This window comes from Rosa chinensis, chromosome 5 (assembly GCF_002994745.2).
Source record: "Rosa chinensis cultivar Old Blush chromosome 5, RchiOBHm-V2, whole genome shotgun sequence".
NCBI classification, from domain to species: domain Eukaryota; kingdom Viridiplantae; phylum Streptophyta; class Magnoliopsida; order Rosales; family Rosaceae; genus Rosa; species Rosa chinensis.
In genome coordinates, this window is record NC_037092.1 from 828,880 (window position 1) to 848,453 (window position 19,574).

General features: G+C 39.9%; 2 protein-coding genes across 2 annotated transcripts; one reads left to right on the plus strand and one right to left on the minus strand.

The window, feature by feature from the left end:
- The first annotated feature begins 11,968 nt into the window (after window positions 1-11,968).
- Window positions 11,969-17,058, plus strand: LOC112164822 (transcription initiation factor IIF subunit alpha). Its single transcript, XM_024301148.2, has 9 exons — window positions 11,969-12,362; window positions 12,517-12,726; window positions 13,372-13,517; window positions 13,714-14,066; window positions 14,666-14,781; window positions 15,611-15,745; window positions 15,979-16,200; window positions 16,286-16,495; window positions 16,789-17,058. Exons 1-9 carry the CDS (start codon window positions 12,192-12,194, stop codon window positions 16,876-16,878), a joined length of 1,653 nt encoding a protein of 550 aa, XP_024156916.1. The 5' UTR covers window positions 11,969-12,191; the 3' UTR covers window positions 16,879-17,058.
- Window positions 17,059-17,174: 116 nt separating this feature from the next.
- On the minus strand, window positions 17,175-18,285 carry LOC112164823 (mavicyanin). The gene is made up of 2 exons (XM_024301150.2): window positions 17,977-18,285; window positions 17,175-17,749 (listed from the first exon to the last, which is right to left on the minus strand). The coding sequence occupies exons 1-2, from the start codon at window positions 18,149-18,151 to the stop codon at window positions 17,376-17,378; spliced, it is 549 nt and encodes a 182-aa protein (XP_024156918.1). The 5' UTR covers window positions 18,152-18,285; the 3' UTR covers window positions 17,175-17,375.
- Between the last annotated feature and the right edge of the window lie 1,289 nt (window positions 18,286-19,574).

The window sequence follows — 19,574 nt, forward strand, 5'->3', positions numbered from 1 at the left end:
TCAATGCACCAGTATAATATTGCTCTACCAATTGGAGGGGCCCATGTAATCAGGCGATTGGCTGACCAATTCTTGGTTGCTCTCTAGGTCGGGCAATTGGTAGGTCCAAAGACAAGTGGTGGCTCTAGTGTCTTTGGAGAGAAGAAACTTGGCTTCAAGTTTGAAAAGAATTGCTTGAGAAGAGAGTCAAGCTCTCTACCTCTCAATCAAATTTTGAACAAACCAATTTAAACCACTAAAGCAAGTACTTGAATTGTTCAGTATTTCAACAATAATTTATCTATTATTACCCATCTTTTTCAAATCTTATTAAATATTATTAATTATTTTGTCAAATGTTACCATTCAAATTGTCATAAATATTTTGTCATTATTAAATGGATAGATTATTTAGTGTACCGTTATTATCATTTAAGATTGATTAATATATCAAATTACAAATTTGTTTCGTTCATATACAAATAAATTGATTAGTTAAGAGATAGTGAGTTAAAAAACTTGATAATGGCTCTGCGCTCCAAACCTAGCCTCCTTGGCTCTGCGGTCCGACAATGGGATTAGCTGTGGTCTCCATCCTAAGCCATTTGTTGATGGTCTTTCAACGCCAACCTCATGCGGCAACCACCCAATCTAACCCCTTCATCACCTTTCTTGACTCTCGCCATAATGAATTGGATGAGGTGAAGGAGATGGATGGGTGGTCTGATCCGTGGATATCCAAGGCTTGGTAGCTGCAAAATTATTTGTTCCGGATTCGTCCAAGTAGAGGTCGGCTCAAGGTAGACCTAGGCATGTTTGGAAGAGGCCTTCTATACGATCTGGAGCTGGAGATGGCGATAATTGGCATCACAAATCTTGGATGGAAGAATGCTGCTGGTGCTTGGTATAAAGGACAGCAGCAGGAAATGATTGGGTCGGACTGTTGGCGGCAGGTTGCAGATCTGCCACTGTAGCAGGTCTTTGAAATTGGATGGGCAATGTCGGTGTTCGACTATGATCTGATGCTGGCGACGGCGATGGGGCTTGATTGCTCATGGCGATGCAGACTGAGGATGAAGACAGACATGCATAGATCGACATGCGCGACAGCCAAGTCTGCTTGTGCTGCGGCTACGAATGCTTGCATGGCAATGATGCGGTGGGGTGACGGGTTGAGGAGCGACAGTGAAGCTCCATATCGAAGGCTGGATCCTGATAGGGTGCCCCTAACAAGTTTGGGTGCCTGCACCATGCTGGCCTGCTGGGTGTCCAAAGTAAATTATGATTGCAGGCCCAATGGAAGTTTGAGACCTAAATGGGTAAAGGCTTGGAAATGGGCTCAATTAAGGGCTCTGAGTTGGAGTTGACTTCTCTTGGGGGCCAAACTGATGAGCTCTAATCTGCTAGGGTTTCGTATTTGGGATCTTGGAGGCTTTGATCTAGCAAAATATGTTTACCTTGACATAAGTGATACTATTGAATCTTCTAGAGTAGTACGAAAGGAGGATTCAAACTATTCTGTAATGGCGGAGCATGAAAAGTCAAATGAGAGAGATAGGTCCAATGTACCACTGTCGGTACTACCACATCTTCTTATTCTGTCTGTAAATGGCAGCGGAATGGTATGTAATGGTCACTCTGGCCTTAAGCTAACACAAATTTCTAGTTATTTGATAACACTCCACAAATCCTATATCTAGATGTGTTACGATATGGTTGTAACCAATCTCCATTGAGTTTCTATCTATAAAACTTTCTCCTTGATTCAAAAAATTGATTAGTTAAGATTGAATTGGCAGACAAATTGTCTTTTATTAGTGCATTGTGTAACCAAAGGTAATTGTCAATTTAGAATGAACAGTGGATTAGTGGTACCCATTTAATAAGCAAATCAGCAATTACCCAAAGGTTCATTGGTGCATTTCCTCAAATAGTGAATTTCTTGGGGAATTGCATGGGATCAAACAATACCAACCCTTAGAGCAAGTTCACCCGTTGGGTCAATAGGTCACCCACTATTCACTACTTTTTAGTGTATATTTTCATTCTCTGGGTCACGGGCACAGTATATTTCGTGACCCAAAGAATGAAAATATACACTAAAAAGTAGTGAATAGTGGGTGACCTATTGACCCAACGGGTGAACTTGCTCTTAATTAGTAACTAAAGGTTGCTATTGCTCTAAGCTACCAATCATTGGGTCTTTAACCATTAAGAATGGTGGTATTAGCCAATTTGTAGAATCAAAATGTCCATGCAGAAGGAATAGCAATTAGTTTGTTTATTCTCTTTCATCTTTGTATGCAAAAAGTAGAAACGTAGCGATTTACCTATTGAAATATTCTCTCAAAAGAAAATATTTCCAAATGAGTTTTTGTTGATATAATCTATACTATTATTAAGAGAAGAGAGTTTGCTATTCAAAACTGAAAAATTTGATGAATATAACCCTCTAATATTAAAAAACTTTAGAAATTGAAATAACCAATATAGACCATAATGTCAATTTAAAAAAATAAAAATAAAATAAATTCCTTAAAATAAAATAAAAAGAAAATAAATTCCTTAAAATAAAAGAAATAATTGTTGTAAAAAACTGCTTTGGTTAAGAAACTACACACCTCCTCCTTTCAAAAAAAAAAAAGAAACTACCCACCTCCTTACCCCAAAAAAAAAAAAAACACCCACACACAGAGTGTGGGCACATGCTAGTTATAAATAAACGCAATAAAGAAAAGTTTTTAGTATTCATGAAAGAAAAAAAGTTGGAATTCCCAAACAGATTATGTAATTTCAAAAAGAAAAAAAGGGAAAATAAATAAAAATAGCGCCGCTCTCTCTCTATCCCAAAACTAGGTTAGAGATTTTTCTGCGAGATCATTCAACAGAACCAGCAATCACTACAAGTTAATTGCCATACATTTGTTCGAATTGACTGAACAAGATTGCCATAATCTTTCAAAGAAATGAAGCTCCCTGTATAACTGAAGATCCTCTTCTCATATCCACTCCATGCTTTTCGTACCCATTTCGTCAAATGGCGTTGCAAATTGCAAATCCAAAAAGTAGCACACAATAGGACGACAATGCGCAGCATTTCCATTGTTTCGTACAAAAAATATGCCATTCTTCCATTCACCACAATCATAAAACCAATTATAAGGAGATTCTGCACAAATTTTGATATTTGTTTTGTAATCTAGTGACCACTCTTAGCATAATTTTTCATCACCTATATTTCAACGTACTGTCTGGATGAAGTATCCACAAGGGCCATGCATGCTTTCAAATTTATCAAATGACAGTATTTGGGCACATCTACCCATGGGCCTAAGTTAGGATGAGAAGTCCAGCAAAACTCTTCTTTCTTGAAGTCAAAAAAAGAAATTATGTGGCTTCCTCCTCCTTCAATATCCATATCACTTCCTTGTTCAACCAACCAATGCATGTCTCCATATGCACATACCTTTCTGTCGCACAACCCGTGTAGGCTCAACTTACAAGGAGGAAAAGATTGTATTTGTCGCCAGGAGCAGGAGCTTTGGCCCAGTACATAAACCTGAGCGTCCACATGATTATGACTCATGGTAAGACAAACAACTTTGAAAGTGTTGGTTGTATTATCAAATCCCATGCCGTACCAGTAATCCAGAAACTTATAATGTCTTGAACTCCTTTCGATTTTTGGAATCTCCAGAACTTCTCCCCTAAGAGGATCGAGTAAGAAGTATGGACCTTCAAATGGCAATGTTCTTCTAAAGAAAAACAAGTTGCAGAACACCAATTCTACATCATAGACAGAATTTAACAAAAGCTTTGAAATATGAGGATTGCCTTCGATTTTTTTCAAGTCGCCCTCACCATTGTATTTTAGTGATTGCAAATGTATTTCACTAAACGACTTTGTATAATAAAGCATAAGTAGAGGTTGTTCAACAACGGCAAGAGAGTTCATACCATAGTTGAGCAATCGTGACATTTGTAGTCTAGCAACAAGAGGGCTGTCGATTATGGTTGAGAATGTCTTGGAAGCGCATTTGATGCAACACAATGATTTGGTGGGCAGCCTCATAAGAATGTTTACTATCACGTCCTCAGGTAGATCGATCAATTTAGTCTTCAATTTCGCCTTTCTCCTCTGCTCTAATTTTCTCAATGAAAACAACAAGAAAATATGCGGTGTCAAAGACAGAAGAAGATTGACTCATCCGTCTGAAAATTTTCCGTCAGACCTGAAACTAGGGACAATTTCCTTCGTCATCATATGGCTGGAATTAACTTTTTGGGTTCAAGTGTTAGTGTGAGTCATCGTTCCCTATTAGGAATAGACTACAAGGAAATATATTGTTGTAACTACTTATCTTGTATATGTTGTGTGGTACAGTAGTACACAATAGTTGTAGTACGTTGTAGTACGATTGTAATTTGTTTATATATACCACAAAATGGGTGTAATAAGATATCAGAAAATTCATTCTCTCTATCTTGTCTTATTTGACTTGGTATCAGAGCAAAGATCCGAAAGGACTTTGTCTCTTGTTCTTTCTAAATTCAGTTAGAACCCCATTGTTAGGGTTTGTTTGCATCCTCTGCGTCCGTCAAAACTTTGACTTCGGCATCATCATCTCCACTTGTAATCCTAGGAGTCCGTCAAAGAACAATCACTTTGTCTTTGACTTCGGCGTCATCTCCAGATTGTTGTGTATCAGACCCGGCATCATATCAGCATTCCACGGCATCAGACGAAGTTTAGACCTGTTCGTTGCATCCCAGGTCGTCACGGTCGTCCAGAGTCAATCGCACTCCCCTGCTGTCCCCAGGTTGTCGCCGGCACTCCGTCGAGTCTGCTCAGCACTCCGGCTTCGTCCTTTGTCGCGGAACTCCAGCGCCGTCGCCCAGCCCCGCCGATCCTTCTCTCTTGACATCTCTCTAATTCAGATCCATGAATCCCAGTTCGGTTCTCCATCTCAGTTCAGAACCCAGATCTGTCCTTCTCCAGGTCACTAACCCGTGCAGCAAAAAAAAAAAAAAAAAAATTGTTGCACGGTCCGTTTTTTGTTACTTTTCTGTTTGATTCTCTTATTCTTTTTTATTCCGCTGCATACTCTGTGATTTTGGTGGTTTTGCTACTATATTGTTACGATGGGTGGTGATGAAGGTGGAAATTCTAAGATCAATGAGGTTCAAAAGATTGAGGTTTCTGTCCGAAATTCAGACGGTGGTTCTTTTGGGGGTCCGAAACTCAATGGTACCAATTTTCAAAATAGAAGAAGATTATGTCTGTCCATCTTTGTGGCATACACAGGATGGGGCATGTAACTAGGACAACCAAAGCTCCTAGAGAGGAAGATGCGGATGCCTATGCTAAGTGGGAGGATGATGATGGATCTGTGATGGCTCTTTTATTCAAAGCCATGACTGAAGATGTGCTACAGTTGGTGGAAGAGTGTGAGACTGCTGAAACAATTTGGAAGACATTGGGAGATTTGTATACAAATGAGTCTGATTTTATACAGGTTCATGAATTGATGTGCAAAGCTGGCAGTATGCAACAGAATGGGCAACCAGTAGCTGTGTATTTCACCAAGCTGAAGAATGTATGGGCTGAAATTGATCAGAAGCGTCCTTGCAAGATCAAGAATTAGGAAGATCTTGTGTGGTACCAGAAGGAGAAGGAACTTGAGAAGGTTCATATATTCTTGAGAGGGCTTGATGAGAAACATAGCAGTGCCAAGGGAGAATTGCTCAGAATGACAAACCCTCCTAGTTTGAACACAGCTTTTACATACATCCGCAAGGATGAGTCACAGCAGGAAAGTGTCAAACATGCACAGGTTGAAGTATCCAGCCTAGCCATTCATGCCAAGCTCCCAGCACATTTCCTTCAGCAGCAGAATTCAGCCCCACTCCATCAGCAAGGTTTCCCACAAGGCTTCACCAACCGCCCTCGTTCTCAATGCTCTTATTGCAACGACCTTGGGCATGTTCGCGAGACTTGTTAGAAGTTAAACCCACACCTTAAACCTAAGAAGCAAGGTTATCGTCCTAAGGCGAAAGCAGCTGCTGTTCAATTGGTCCAAGAACCAGATTTCAATGAAGTGGCTAGACAAGATCATCATACAGCAGGTGGAGCTACTCCTACAGTCTCTATAGCTGGTCGAAGTAAAATTGGTATGGCTTTAAAGGTTTCTAACTTTGTTGGTTCTGATACATGGATTATTGATTCTGGTGCCTCTAATCATATGACTTATGATAAATCATATTTTACTGAATTGTCTTCCCCACCAGTGTCCTATGTAACCAATGCCAATGGTGAGGCCTTTCCTGTGTTAGGGTCAGGGTCAGTTCGTATTACTCCCACCTTAGAACTTCATAATGTGTTATATGTGCCTGACTTGTCTCACCATTTGATATATGTTCCCCAGTTGAATACTGAGTCTAAATGCTCCGTAACCTTTTATCCTATGTATGTGATTTTTCAGGATCTTCTCACTAGGGAGATAATCGGTCGAGGGTATTTGAGGGGCAGGTTGTTTCGTCTGGATCAGACATACGCAGGAGAGAAACCAGGAGCACAGTCCCGCACCGCTTTGACTTCGAGTTCTGATAAGCTAAGTGAAATTTGGTTGTGGCATCGTCGTTTAGGGCATCCCTCTTTTAGTCTTATGAAAAAACCATGCCTACTTTGTTTATTGGTGTGGATGAGTCTGTTTTACATTGTGAAACATGTGTTTTGGCCAAGAGTCATCGTACTACTTATTCTCCTAGTGTTTCTAATAAAAGTGTTATTCCTTTTGAGTTGATTCATTCTGATGTTTTGGGACCTTCTAGAGAGCCCATTATATCAGGTATGCGATACTTTATGTTGTTTATTGATAATTGTACGAGATTGTCATGGGTTGCTCTTCTTAAAACCAAAGATGAGGTCTTCCCTGCCTTTCAAACATTTCGTAATCTGGTTCAAACACAATATCATAGCACCATTAAAGTCCTTCGTTCTGACAATTGGGGGGGGGGGGGGGGGGGGGAGTATGTTAACCATATGTTCCAAGAGTTTTTTAAAGCCAATGAGATTGTTCACCAAACCACGTGTCCGCACACACCAGAACAGAATGGAGTGTCCGAAAGGAAAAACCGTGATTTACTTGATATGGCTCGTGCCCTTCTTTTTAGTGCTCATATGTCTAAGTATCTTTGGGGCGATGCTATACATGCTTCATCTCATCTTATCAATCGTCTTCCATCCAGTGTCCTTCAGGGAAGAATTCCATTTGAGGTTCTCGCCTCTCATGTCTCCTTACCATCATTTCATAATCTTCCAGCTTGTGTTTTTGGTTGTGTTGCTTTTGTCCATGTACCAAAAAATCAGAGGTCTAAGATGGATGCCCGAGCCCTTAAGTCTTTGTTTGTTGGCTACGGAGGCTATCAGAAGGGGTACAAGTGCTATCATCCACCAACCAGCAAGTATTATGTCACTATGGATGTTACTTTCTTTGAAGACATGAGTTATTTCTCCTCTTCAGATACAGCTCTTCAAGGGGAGAATTCATATTTTGAAGAGCTATATCATGGAGAGGAGGAGGAATCAGAAGAAGAAGGAGAAGCCACACAGCCATGAGGTATTTTGAAGGATCCGGTTGAGATTATTAGCTCGCCGCCTCCAGCAGCAGAAGCACCAGTTTCCATCACTCAGAATGAGGTTGAAGACACAACTGCCCCTCCTGTCATTGCTTCTACCCCTGACCCACAGCTTCCTGGTACTGAAGATCACCCATTTGAGGTATGTCCATCCATTGATACTAGTAGTAGTGAGTCTAATGTTGAGCAATATGTGTTACCACATAGGACCACTCGAGGTCAATCAGCCAAAAGATATGAACCTACTTTTACTGCTAAATCAAAACACCCAGTAGCCAACTATATGTCCACTAGGAGGTTGTCTAAGTCATATAAATCATTTGTGAATTAAATATCTGCTGTATCAGTACCTAACAAAGTGCAGGATGCATTGGGGGATCCAAAGTGGAGGAAGGCTATGGATGAAGAGATGGAGGCGTTGCAGAAGAACAATACTTGGCAACTTGTGCCTCCACCACAAGGCAAGAAGGTTGTAGGTTGTCGTTGGGTGTTTACTGTGAAGCATAATGCAGATGGATCAGTGAATCGATACAAAGCACGTCTTATTGCAAAGGGATTTACTCAGACATATGGTATAGACTATGATGAAACTTTTGCTCCTGTTGCCAAGATGAATACTATTCGGGTTCTACTCTCGTTCGCTGCTAGTTTAAACTGGTCACTCCGACAGTTTGATGTCAAGAATGCATTTCTTCATGGAGAGTTAGCCGAGGAAGTGTACATGAGCCTTCCACCAGGGTATGTAGTTGCTTCTCTTGGTGAGTTTGTATGCAAATTGAGAAAATCTCTGTATGGTCTCAAACAGTCACCTCGTGCTTGGTTTGGAAGATTTTCACAGTTCATGCGAAAGGTTGGTTATAGGCAAAGCAACTCAGACCATACCTTGTTTCTCAAGCATAAAAAAGGGAAGGTAACAGCTCTAATTATTTATGTGGATGATATGGTAATCACTGGTAATGATATTGTTGAGATGGATAGACTGCAGAGATAGCTAGCCTCTGAGTTTGAGATGAAGGACTTGGGTGAGCTTAAGTACTTCTTAGGAATTGAGGTAGCCAGGGGGAGAGAAGGAATCTATCTGTGCCAGAGGAAGTATGTTCTTGACTTGTTGACAGAGACAGGTTTGTTGGATTGCAGACCTATTGACACTCCTATTGAGCAGAACCATTGTTTAGCTGAGTATCCAGATCATGTACCTACTGATCGAGCTCGCTATCAGAGGTTAGTTGAGTGCTTGATTTATTTGGCTCATACTAGACCAGACGTTGCCTATGCAGTGAGTGTGGTGAGTCAGTTCATGCATAATCCGAGTGAGAGTCACATGGATGCTGTTATGCTAATTCTGAAGTACTTGAAGTCAGCTCTAGGACGGGGAGTAATGTTTTCTAAACACAACAACATTCTTGATGTTTGTGGCTTCACAGATGCAAATTGGGCTGGAAATATCACAGACAGGAGGTCGACATCAGGTTACTTTACCTTTGTAGGAGGTAATTTGGTTACATGGAAGAGTAAGAAACAGAAAGTTGTGGCACGTTCTAGTGTTGAGGCCGAATATAGAGGTATGGCTCACGGAGTGTGTGAATTGTTGTGGCTGAGAAATCTGTTACGTGATATGGGTTTCAAACTCAAAAATTCCATGCAGTTGTATTGTGACAAAAAGGCAGCTATTGACATATCACATAATCCAGTACATCATGATCGTACTAAGCATGTGGAGGTTGATCGTCACTTTATAAAGGACAAGCTAGATGCCAAAATTATTAGCTTTTCTTTTGTTCCAACTGAAGAGCAACTTGTAGATGTACTTACCAAAGGAGTTTCCAGTAAGGCATTTTATGACTCACTAAGCAAGTTGGCCATGATTGATGTATATGCGCCAACTTGAGGGGGACTGTTAGTGTAAGTCATCATTCCCTATTAGGAATAGACTATAAGGGAATATATTATTGTAACTACTTACATTGTATATGTTGTGCAGTACAGTAGTACACAATAATTGTAGTACGTTGTAGTACGATTGTAATCTGTTTATATACACCGCAGAATGAGTGTAATAAGATATCAGAAAATTCATTCTATCTATCTTGTCTTATTTGACTTCAAGTACTTCGTGTTTGCGTGGGTATATAGATACTATTAAGTTGAGTTGTTTTGTTTTCCACCTTTGGATGTAAATCTAAGGGTTGTTGAGGATAAATTCTTTTGTCAGCAACTGACCAGGTGAACACCACTAGCCTTGCCGTCTTAGGAACAGCTAGCCTTGTCGAAAAGACCCATGAAGATCCGACCACCAGGCCTCCCAGCAATTTCAACATCAAAGTAACCCTTGGTGGTCACTTCCTTCAGATCCTCCTTGGATTTCTTTGCCTCAATTAGAGCTAGGGCTCCGAAGAGGACCCGAGTACAGAGCAGTAATGACGTCGTTCTAGGCTTCTAGCCATCTCTTTGCTTTTCTCGTCGAGGCTGGTCCATAAGAGAAGATTCAATATTTTGATATGCACATGGATATTGGTTAATTTATTCTTATCTTACATGGAAAACTTTACTTAGGGGACGAAAGAAAATTATTTTAATAATAAATATTATTGATGGATTCCAACGCTAACCCGAACCTTAACTTTCCCTGGCAACCTATACTTCCAATCCCTATTAGCAAAGGCGCCTCCAACATCTTACAAAACTATGAGCCCCGTCCCATTCCCATTCGGATTTGGATACTTATAGGAGTGGTGTTCACCTGGTCAGTTGCTGACCAAAGAATTTATGCTCAACAACCCTTAGATTTACATCCAAAGGTGGAAAACAAAACAACTCAACTTAGATTCTGCCCTTGGATTTACATCCAACGGTGGTTGAGCATTATTTTCTTGGTCAATAACTGACCAGGTGAACATTTTCGCTCTTCGGCAAGGCTAGCTGTTCCTAAGACGGCAAAAAATTTCCGAGCTCTTTGCACGGTCTAGGGGAGAAAGGCATTGGAAATAGCAGAAAAGCTCTCCATTTCAAGGGTAGCAAATTTCACAGGATTATTCCCAGCTTCATGCTTCAGGGAGGCGATTTCACTCTCGGTGATGGAAGAGGTGGAGAATCAATTATGGAGAAAAGTTTGCTGATGAGAATTTCAAGCTGAAGCATATTGAACCAGGATTTTGATATCTAGTTGGATGAAGGACATGTTGTATCTGGAAAGGTACTGTCTGGCATGGATGTGGTTTACAAGGTGGAAGTCAGAGTGGAACACCCAAGCGCAAAGTTGTAATTGTTGACAGCGGAGAACTTCCTCTCTAAATATTGTTCCTTATGGAGTGATAATAACAGTAGCTGTTTCTAGTTCCCCTTTGTTTTCCTTGTGGTGAGAAACCTTGATGTGTTTTCATAGGGACCAATAGATGTCTGGACTTAAAATGGTTCAGTTGTGGTAGTTGTTGCTTCTCCAAAATCTGCAAGAGAGAAGCTTTTTTGAATCAGCACTTTGTCGATGTGAGACGCACACCAATTCTCATGCCCACATATATATATGTCAGTAAACATACGAAAATTCATGTTTTCAAATAAATTCTCTCATACAATTCTAAGTTAATACACCGACACCGTAATTTCATATTTGATAAGCAAATTTGGAAGACTAGGCAAATCTATCCTTTTGTTTATTTATTGTACAAGAGTAGAATTCAAATGCAAATGCTCGATCACTCTTGTATATGTTTGACATACATGCTGAAACCTTTAAGACCCTTTAAATTCAAATAGGACACTTTCATGCTCATATGAGAAGAATGAGTTCTAACATCACTCATTTTTTGTATGCACATATAAGAATGAGTTCTAACATCACTCATTTTTTGTATGCACATGTATGAGTTCTAACATTATGTATGATTTTCTACTAAATCGTAATTAAAAGAAAATATATGAAAAAAAATCATAATAAAAAATACCTCCAAAAATATATATTTTTACTCACTGTAAAACATTCACATGTCCATTATATAAACCTTCGCATGAGATCAAATCATTTTTCAGACCCAAAGCAGACCACAACCCGCACATATTCCCTCCATCTCCTAAACCGAAAAATCCATCTTCAATCGAACAAAAAAACCTCTAACAAAACTCTAAAACACCCTTCAAATTCCAAATGAATGGACAGTTCAACAACAAAAAACCATCTATTACCAAAATTATTTGATTACTTACCAAACCATAATAAAAAGAAAAGATATTTTTTTTAAAAATGACAGTAAAAAAGAAAAACACTGCTTGATACAATTTTACCCACGGTAAAACATAACAATAGTAACCCGATGAGGGAGAAAAAAACACATGGCCATTATATAGTCCTTCGCGCGGGATCAAACCATTTCTACACCCAGAGCAAATAACAAACCTCCGCCGGAATATTCCCTCCGATCTCCTAAACCGGAAAGTCCATCTTCAATCGAACCAAAAAACCTCTAACAAAATTCTAAACGCCGTTCGAATACCGTCATATCATCTCAATCTCTACTTGAATTTCTTCAATTCCTATAGCTCCGGTTTATAAAACCCTAGACCTAATCCTCAATCGGAAGATGTCGTCGGACTTGTTGCTAAAGCCGTCGTGCGGCGGATGCGGATCGACTTCTGATTTGTACGGAAGCAACTGTAAGCACATGACGTTGTGCTGTGCTTGCGGCAAAACCATGGCGGAGAACAAAGCCAAATGCTACGACTGCGGCGCCGTCGTCACTCGCTTGATTCGAGTTCGTCTCTCTCTCCCTCTCTATCTGTAATTGATTTTACATACACACATACTTGTTCGATTTTCGGAGCAGAAGGTTTAGGTTTAGAGTTACTTGTTTCAATTTTTTGGAGCTGAAGGTTTGTAATGTGATTGTGTTGTTGTGATTGTGGTAGGAATATAATGTGAGGGCAAGCACTGCCAGCGAGAAGAGCTACTTCATTGGTAGGTTTGTGACGGGGTTGCCCAACTTTTCGAAGAAGAAGAGTGCTGAAAATAAATGGACTCTTCGCAAGGATCTTTCGGATCCGAGAAGGAGTAAAGATAAGGATGGACAAGATCAGAAGAAATATAAGGATGTTCGCCCGCCTACTGACGCCTCTCGGGTATTCAATTCAAACTTTGCCAGCTCTACTTGCTTTCTTTTTTTGGCATTTCGTAAGTTGCATTTGAAGATTGTGGTGCTGTGATTAGTAATGTTGATGCTAGTAACACCAATGATAGCAGCCTTTCGGTTTTTTTATTGCATTGTATTGTTGTTGCTTGCTGCGTTCAGCTTGTAGATTGTGATAGTTTCTGCTCTGGTTTCATTTTCCTTTTGAGATTAGTGCATTGTATGACTTAGTAGTTAGCACTAACTGTAGCTTAAATAGGGACACTAATATCATTTCCCTATTCTCTGAAGTTTTTGTGATTTTTTAAATGCTTTTATCCCATTTGGTTTTGCCGTTTCATGAGTGGCACTTGAAGATTTTCTTGGTGTGACTTACAATGACAATGACAATGATGATGGGTGTAACACTAAAAGTAGCAGCATTGTGGTGTGTTTGTTGCATTGCATTGCACTGTTGTTATTTGCTGCTTTCAGATTTGTTGCTTGTCTATTGTGATAGCTTGTGCTCTGGTTTTGTATGACTTAGATTGTAGCTTAAATAGGGACACTAACATCATTCATACCTTATTGTCTGAAGTTCTTGTGATTTCTTATGGTTTCTATCCCACTTTTTGACATTCAGTTTTTCATTAAATAGGAGAAGCACAGAAACAAACCATGGGTCTTGGAGGACGAAACTGGCCAGTCTCAGTACAATGGTCAACTCGAAGGTGCACAGTCAGCAATTTACTACCTATTAATGTTGCAAGGAAAGGAGTTTTCTGCTATTCCTGCTGGTTCGTGGTATGTAGTGGCCTATTGTCTGATAGAATTGTTTTCAATTCGCTGCTCACATTTATTCTTCACAAGAAGGCGGTTTTTAAAATTTATTTTTCTCGTTATTCTGTTTGGAGAAAAGCTTTATGTAATTATCAATTGCGGCTGTGATTGATTTTTCCATTTACTTATCAACAAAGGTTGTTTACATAATGTCTCACAGGTTCAACTTTAACAAGGTTGCACAATATAAGCAGCTTACTCTAGAGGAAGCAGAAGAGAAGATGAACAATAGGAAAAAGACTCAAGATGGATATGAAAGATGGATGATGAAATCTGGAACTAATGAACCTGGTCCACTTCGTGAGAAGGAAACTGGTGTGGCTGGTGGTAAGGGACGCAAAAAAATGACTGGTGATGATGATGAGGGAAATTTCTCTGATAAAGGGGAGGAAGATGAGGAAGAAGAGACAGCAAGGAAAAATAGACTTGGTCTCAACAAAAAAGCTGGTGATGACGAGGATGATGAAGGTGGAAATGAAGAAGATGACTTAGATGATGATAGCAGTGAGAAGGGTAAGCATATACCTTGTTCATACTTCTATTGTGGTTGTTATCATGTTTGTACTTTCATGGTTGTATCAATCAGATATCTGGACTATAATTTGGTTTTTCTTGCTAAACTCAGAACATTTGTGTTTTGTTACTATAGTTTGGTCAGAGGACCAAAGAAATATGATCCATTTATAGGGGGCTTGCCCTTTAACCTCTTTTCAGAATTTTTTTTTCCTTGTAAAATGCTAGGAGACAATACCTATCTCTGTCAGTAAAATACGAGATTACTTCTTAATTCTAGTTCCCCCCCCCCCCCCCCCCCCTTTCTTATTTCCATGCTATAGTCATATCATGTATGAGGCATAAATGGTTACTAAGGAGCCTTAAATTATGGTGAAAATACGCAAACAGCTTGACCATATGATGCTTGTGCTAACTAATATCAGTGTCGTATGATTTCTAATCTTGTATGAAATGTTCTAATTCTCTCCGGAAATCTTCTCTTAATTAGCACGAAAGGCGGCTAATGAAGTCCATTGATAATCATCTCTGCAATTTGTATGCACATAATTTTCAAATTTCATCATACCTCTTTTCTTATACTGTTCCATTTGTTGCAGGTGATGATTGGGAGCACGAAGAAATATTCACCGATGATGATGAAGCTGTTGGCATTAATCCTGAGGAGAGAGAAGAATTCGAACCTGAGGTTCCAGCTCCTCCAGAAATTAAGCAGGTTTGCCGCACACATTCCTTTAGTTAGGGGAATTTATTTTTGGCACTCATTATGTTTCATTGTGCTCCACTCTTCTCAGTAAGTATCTGGTTTCAGTTTCTTTTGTATTTATTATGTTTCCTTGTGTTCTCCACTCCTCTTTTTATAGCTGATTTTCTAAAATATGTACATAGTTTTTTTTTTTGGCGTTAAACTGATTGTGAAGTTGTTGCAAGTATAACAGCATCCTAGTTTTCTAAGCTCCCTTAAGTGAAGAAAATTTCAAAGGGAAATTGTCTCAGTAGACAAATTTACATAGACAAGTAATGGATAGGATAGAATATACCACAAAAAAAGTGTTCCTGGTTTTGTACTCGTTGGGATCCAAAGTTAAAAAGCCAGAAGCACAGGGGTGGGGGAGGGGAAGTGGAGAAGCATTTTGTTTTTAACAATCTTTTCTGATTAACTAGAAACAAACCCTGATCAATTTTGATGTTTAGCTTCAAATTGATGTTAACTTCTCTTTCATTTTCGAAAAGATGCCATGGAACGAATCAACAGCGATCAAATTAAGGGACCTATCATTATCTTGCATGGTCAATTTGGGCAAGGCGTTTTTGGTTTTCTTGTAGTTTGCTTAAGTCGTGTCATGTTGAAAAGGCCTTCAAACTGAGGCTCATTCGTAAATATTATAAATTTATAATGCTTTCTGATTTCTGTTATATATTTCCGTCATATATATAGTGCTATACTTGTGGATTATATCTATCCAGGGTGCAAAGTTGTTTGTCAGTTTGGCTCATTGTAAAACATTATGATGGCATTGTGTGCATGATTTCTTCTTTTGCAGGATGATGACGATGATGATAATAATGAAGAGGAGGGTGGGCTCAGCAAATCAGGAAAAGAGTTGAAGAAGCTACTTGGGCGAAGTGGTGGCCTGAATGATTCAGATGCAGAGGACGACGACGACGACGACGATGATGTAGGTTATGTACTTTGGTTGCCTGATTTTAGTACATTGTAAACTCAAAGCCTATACTGCCTTGTTGAAATATAACTATTTGTTGTATGCATTCTGAAAGTGATGGAGCATCTATGTTGAAATATTCGTATTTGTTGTATGCATTAACTAGGACTGTTGATGATCTTCTCTGCAATGTAAAGTTGCATCACAGCTCTATCTTCACTAATCAGCGATTTCTTACTGTTGTACAGATGGATGATGATATTGCCTTGCCTCAAGCGCTGGCACCAAAGCAGAAGGATGCACCCAAACAGGAACCAGTTGACAACAGTCCTATTAAACCTGGGACTTCTGGATCTGCTGCTAAAGCAAACCCATCTTCCTCCAAGTCGGCAAAGGGAAAGAGAAAATTAAATGGTGATGACGCTAAAGCATCCAACAGTGCACCTCCCAAGAAGGTGAAGACTGAAAATGTATGTATATCAGACGCTTTCAGCTTAAAGCTTGAAACCTCCATTCTCCCAAATAATGGTACTCATTGTTATTATTTCAAATCAGGAGCAAAAATCAGTCAAAGAGGAGCCTGCTTCTGAAAGTAGTGTGCCTGCAAAAGGTAGTGCTGCATCCTCGAAAACGGGTTCAACACCATCTGGTGGTCCTACAGGTCCTGTATCTGAGGAAGAAATTAGGGCAGTTTTGATGCAAAAGTCACCCATCACCACACGTGATCTTGTTAATAACTTCCCCGGACGACTCAAATCCAAAGAGGTATGGTCTTTTTGTTTATTATGTTTTGTACTGCTGTTTAACTCATTTTCCAGCATTTGCCTTCACCCTGTTACCGTCACTGAATAAAATAGGTGCCAATTTTAATGCAAGCAAACTCTATGAGGATCTTAATTTTGTGTGATTAAATTTAGAACACAATTACCGTATGAGTTAGAAATATATTCGCTGGGGTGGTGTGGTTTATACAGTCCATATAGTTTTATCTTGTTCACTGTGGATGATACATTGCATACTAAGAAATGTGATACTTTAATTCTTACTTCTTGCTGCAGGAGAAGGATGCTTTTGCAGCAATCCTGAGGAAAATGTCTAGGATACAGAAGAACAACGGGATCAGCTATGTTGTATTGAGGGAGAAGTGATTGTACTCCTTCGACAATGGAAGTAGCATAACATTTTGAAGAATTACTATACTTGACTACTACAACTTAATATCCTGACCTGTATTGTAATGGTTATTTTCCCTGTACAATGATCTGGTTCTGGTTTGACAGTGATTTTGCTATATCATCAATGAAGGAGTCTTTCGACTGTTGTAGATTTGTGTTTTCCCTTTTTTCCCTCTCAATTTGGGGGACATGTATGAGCACGAATACTGTGGCCGTAATAGTTAAATATGCATTCATTTTTTCATTTATTGGATGGATTCAGGTATCAATTTGAGATAAAGTGGTCTCAGTTGACGTAATTTCGATTAAAATCCATGTTACAGCAAATGTGAAGCTCATATTAGTCCTTGAAATGTTACACAATTGGGGAATCTTCCCCAAACATGACGACATCTCTTTCTTCCTTATCTTGAAAAACTAGGCCCTCCTAGTCCTTATCCGAACACAGCAACCACTGCTGCTGTTTCATCCTACTGACCCATTACAAAACATAGCAAAGCAAACGCAAATGACAACAAAATGAGACTTGAACTGAGATGAGCTGAACCAGAAGGAGTTGTTGGCCCTTCAGCTGCAGCCAGTGCAGAGATCTCGGATGTCGCCACTATCGGCATTACAGTTTGAGATCGATCCTGATGAGGCAAAACTTGAACGTGTAACTTGAGGCCATTCTTGCAGCTCTCAGGGTTACTGCTTGTGAAGTAGCGGAGTCCTTCCTTGTCCATTGGGGTGCTATCCAAGCCATCTGTGAACATTCTGATCGGATTGCTTACATCACAAGATTCGAATTCCTCCTTGCTTTTCACTTCTGCTATGAACCCATGTGCTGCAGAGTATGCAAACCCTGCCCATTCACAATTTCCCAACAAGATTATGTGTTTGTTCTTCATTGCATGAATATCACACATTTTTTCTAGTTCTCACATCATACATAGTTACATACTTACATACTAGTTAGTAAGGCAAAATTATGGAACTTTTCTAGTTGGATTTTCTTAAGCTAAACAAAAAAGCAGCTAAATTAAGCATACGATATTTTAAAGCTTTTGAGAGATAGAGAAAGAGACTCACAGAGTGTGTCTCCGACCATAAAGCTTTTGCCGGAGGACCAGGACGTGAGATCGGAATTAGCAGGATCCCAGCCACGATCTCCTCCGACGACATGGTGGACTTGAGCTCCGACCCAGTTCCCTCCAAGGCTGAAACTGATGGCCAAAACAACAAACACCACCTTCAATCCAGCCATTGATACTCACAACAACCAAAGAGATAATGCAGCACAAGGAAAGCGTGTGATAAAGTAAGGACGAAGCAAAGGCGCCTCTTTTTCGGTTTTTAGCTCACTTCTCTGAGAAGTTCTCTCCCACTCTTAAATAGTTCTCCAGCCTCTAAGCAACTTCCTATTCTTTAACCTAAAGGGTACCTCCAAGAGACCAAGACTGGTGGTTGGTGCCACTTTCCAATTTCAAGTACTTTTTTTCGCCAAAACACCCTTAAGGGTACCAATATAGCAACCCATCGTGTTACCCACCACGTCCCAGCCTATGCGATAGATAATCCATTTGTGAATCGTGTGCCATGTTATCATAGGTTTGATCATGCCTTGCTGTTGAGTTTCTAATACTATTATACTAATGATGATATGATGCGTATTTTTTTTTTTTTTTGAGAAACTGTCAACGTAAATAAGTTAGGAGGTAAACTCCTTGGATAGTACATCAACAATACAAGCTGGAGGCTCGAGGCCCCAAAATAAAGAACTAGAAGAAGAACAAGCAAAACGAGCTAAAGTGTGAGCCACAACATTGGCTTGACGATAAGCATGAGTAAAATAAGAACCCGACATCTGCTGCAGATGAAGGTAATGTCATCATACACACGACCAATGAAGGAAGTATGGGGAATGACTCTCTGCTTAGTAGCATGAAAAAGAGAAAGAGAATCGGTCTCAAAAATAACTGGAGAGAGGCCACGCTGAATAGCAAGTGAGACTGCCTCCCTCCCTGCTAATGCTTCTACCTGTTCTGAAGAGGAAACATGAGATACTGAGGCATAATAACCACCTAAACATTTCCCCATATCATCACGAATAATGACTCCAATCCCCCCAGTACATGTTTCTTTGTAAAAGGCACCATCAACGTTAATCTTCACCCACCCTGCACTTGGAGGTTTCCAAGGAACTACGCGCCGACTTCCTCCACCCTGGCCCTTACCATGGTGTCTTTGGTACTCCTGGAGACGAGCCGACAAAAGCAAAACCACTTGGTTCACATCCATGGTCTTCTTATCCCACACCCTATTATTTCTCTCCTTCCAAATACCCCACAAATTATAAACAAAAGCTGCCCATAAATTAGGAGGCAAGTTAGACGCACAACTCCAAAACCACTCCATAAGCTGCAACTGCCTAGCACTAGAAGAATAGGCAGTGTGTTCTATCCCAGGCACGGCCTCCAACACTCGCTTCACAAACGGACAAAGCCTACAAAGATGTTCAATTGTCTCATCCCCCACTCCACAAAGAACACAAGGCCGAATCTCCAAAGGAACCTGTTTCTCTAACAATCTAACTATAGTAGGTAAACAATTGTTCAACACCTTCCATAGAAAAATTTTAGCCGTACCTGGAACATTGGTGGACCATAGCTTCGTCCATAGATCTTGTG

What these genes read in the sequence shown, in the direction of transcription:
- LOC112164823 (XM_024301150.2), bottom strand. Translation starts at nt 18,151, where the DNA reads ATGGCTGGATTGAAGGTGGTGTTTGTTGTTTTGGCCATCAGTTTCAGC. An exon ending in TATGGTCGGAGACACACTCT is followed by an intron (nt 17,750 to 17,976) that starts GTGAGTCTCTTT and finishes GTGAATGGGCAG; the next exon opens with GGTTTGCATACTCTGCAGCA.
- LOC112164822 (XM_024301148.2), top strand. Translation starts at nt 12,192, where the DNA reads ATGTCGTCGGACTTGTTGCTAAAGCCGTCGTGCGGCGGATGCGGATCG. An exon ending in CGCCTACTGACGCCTCTCGG is followed by an intron (nt 12,727 to 13,371) that starts GTATTCAATTCA and finishes TTCATTAAATAG; the next exon opens with GAGAAGCACAGAAACAAACC. An exon ending in GCTATTCCTGCTGGTTCGTG is followed by an intron (nt 13,518 to 13,713) that starts GTATGTAGTGGC and finishes AATGTCTCACAG; the next exon opens with GTTCAACTTTAACAAGGTTG.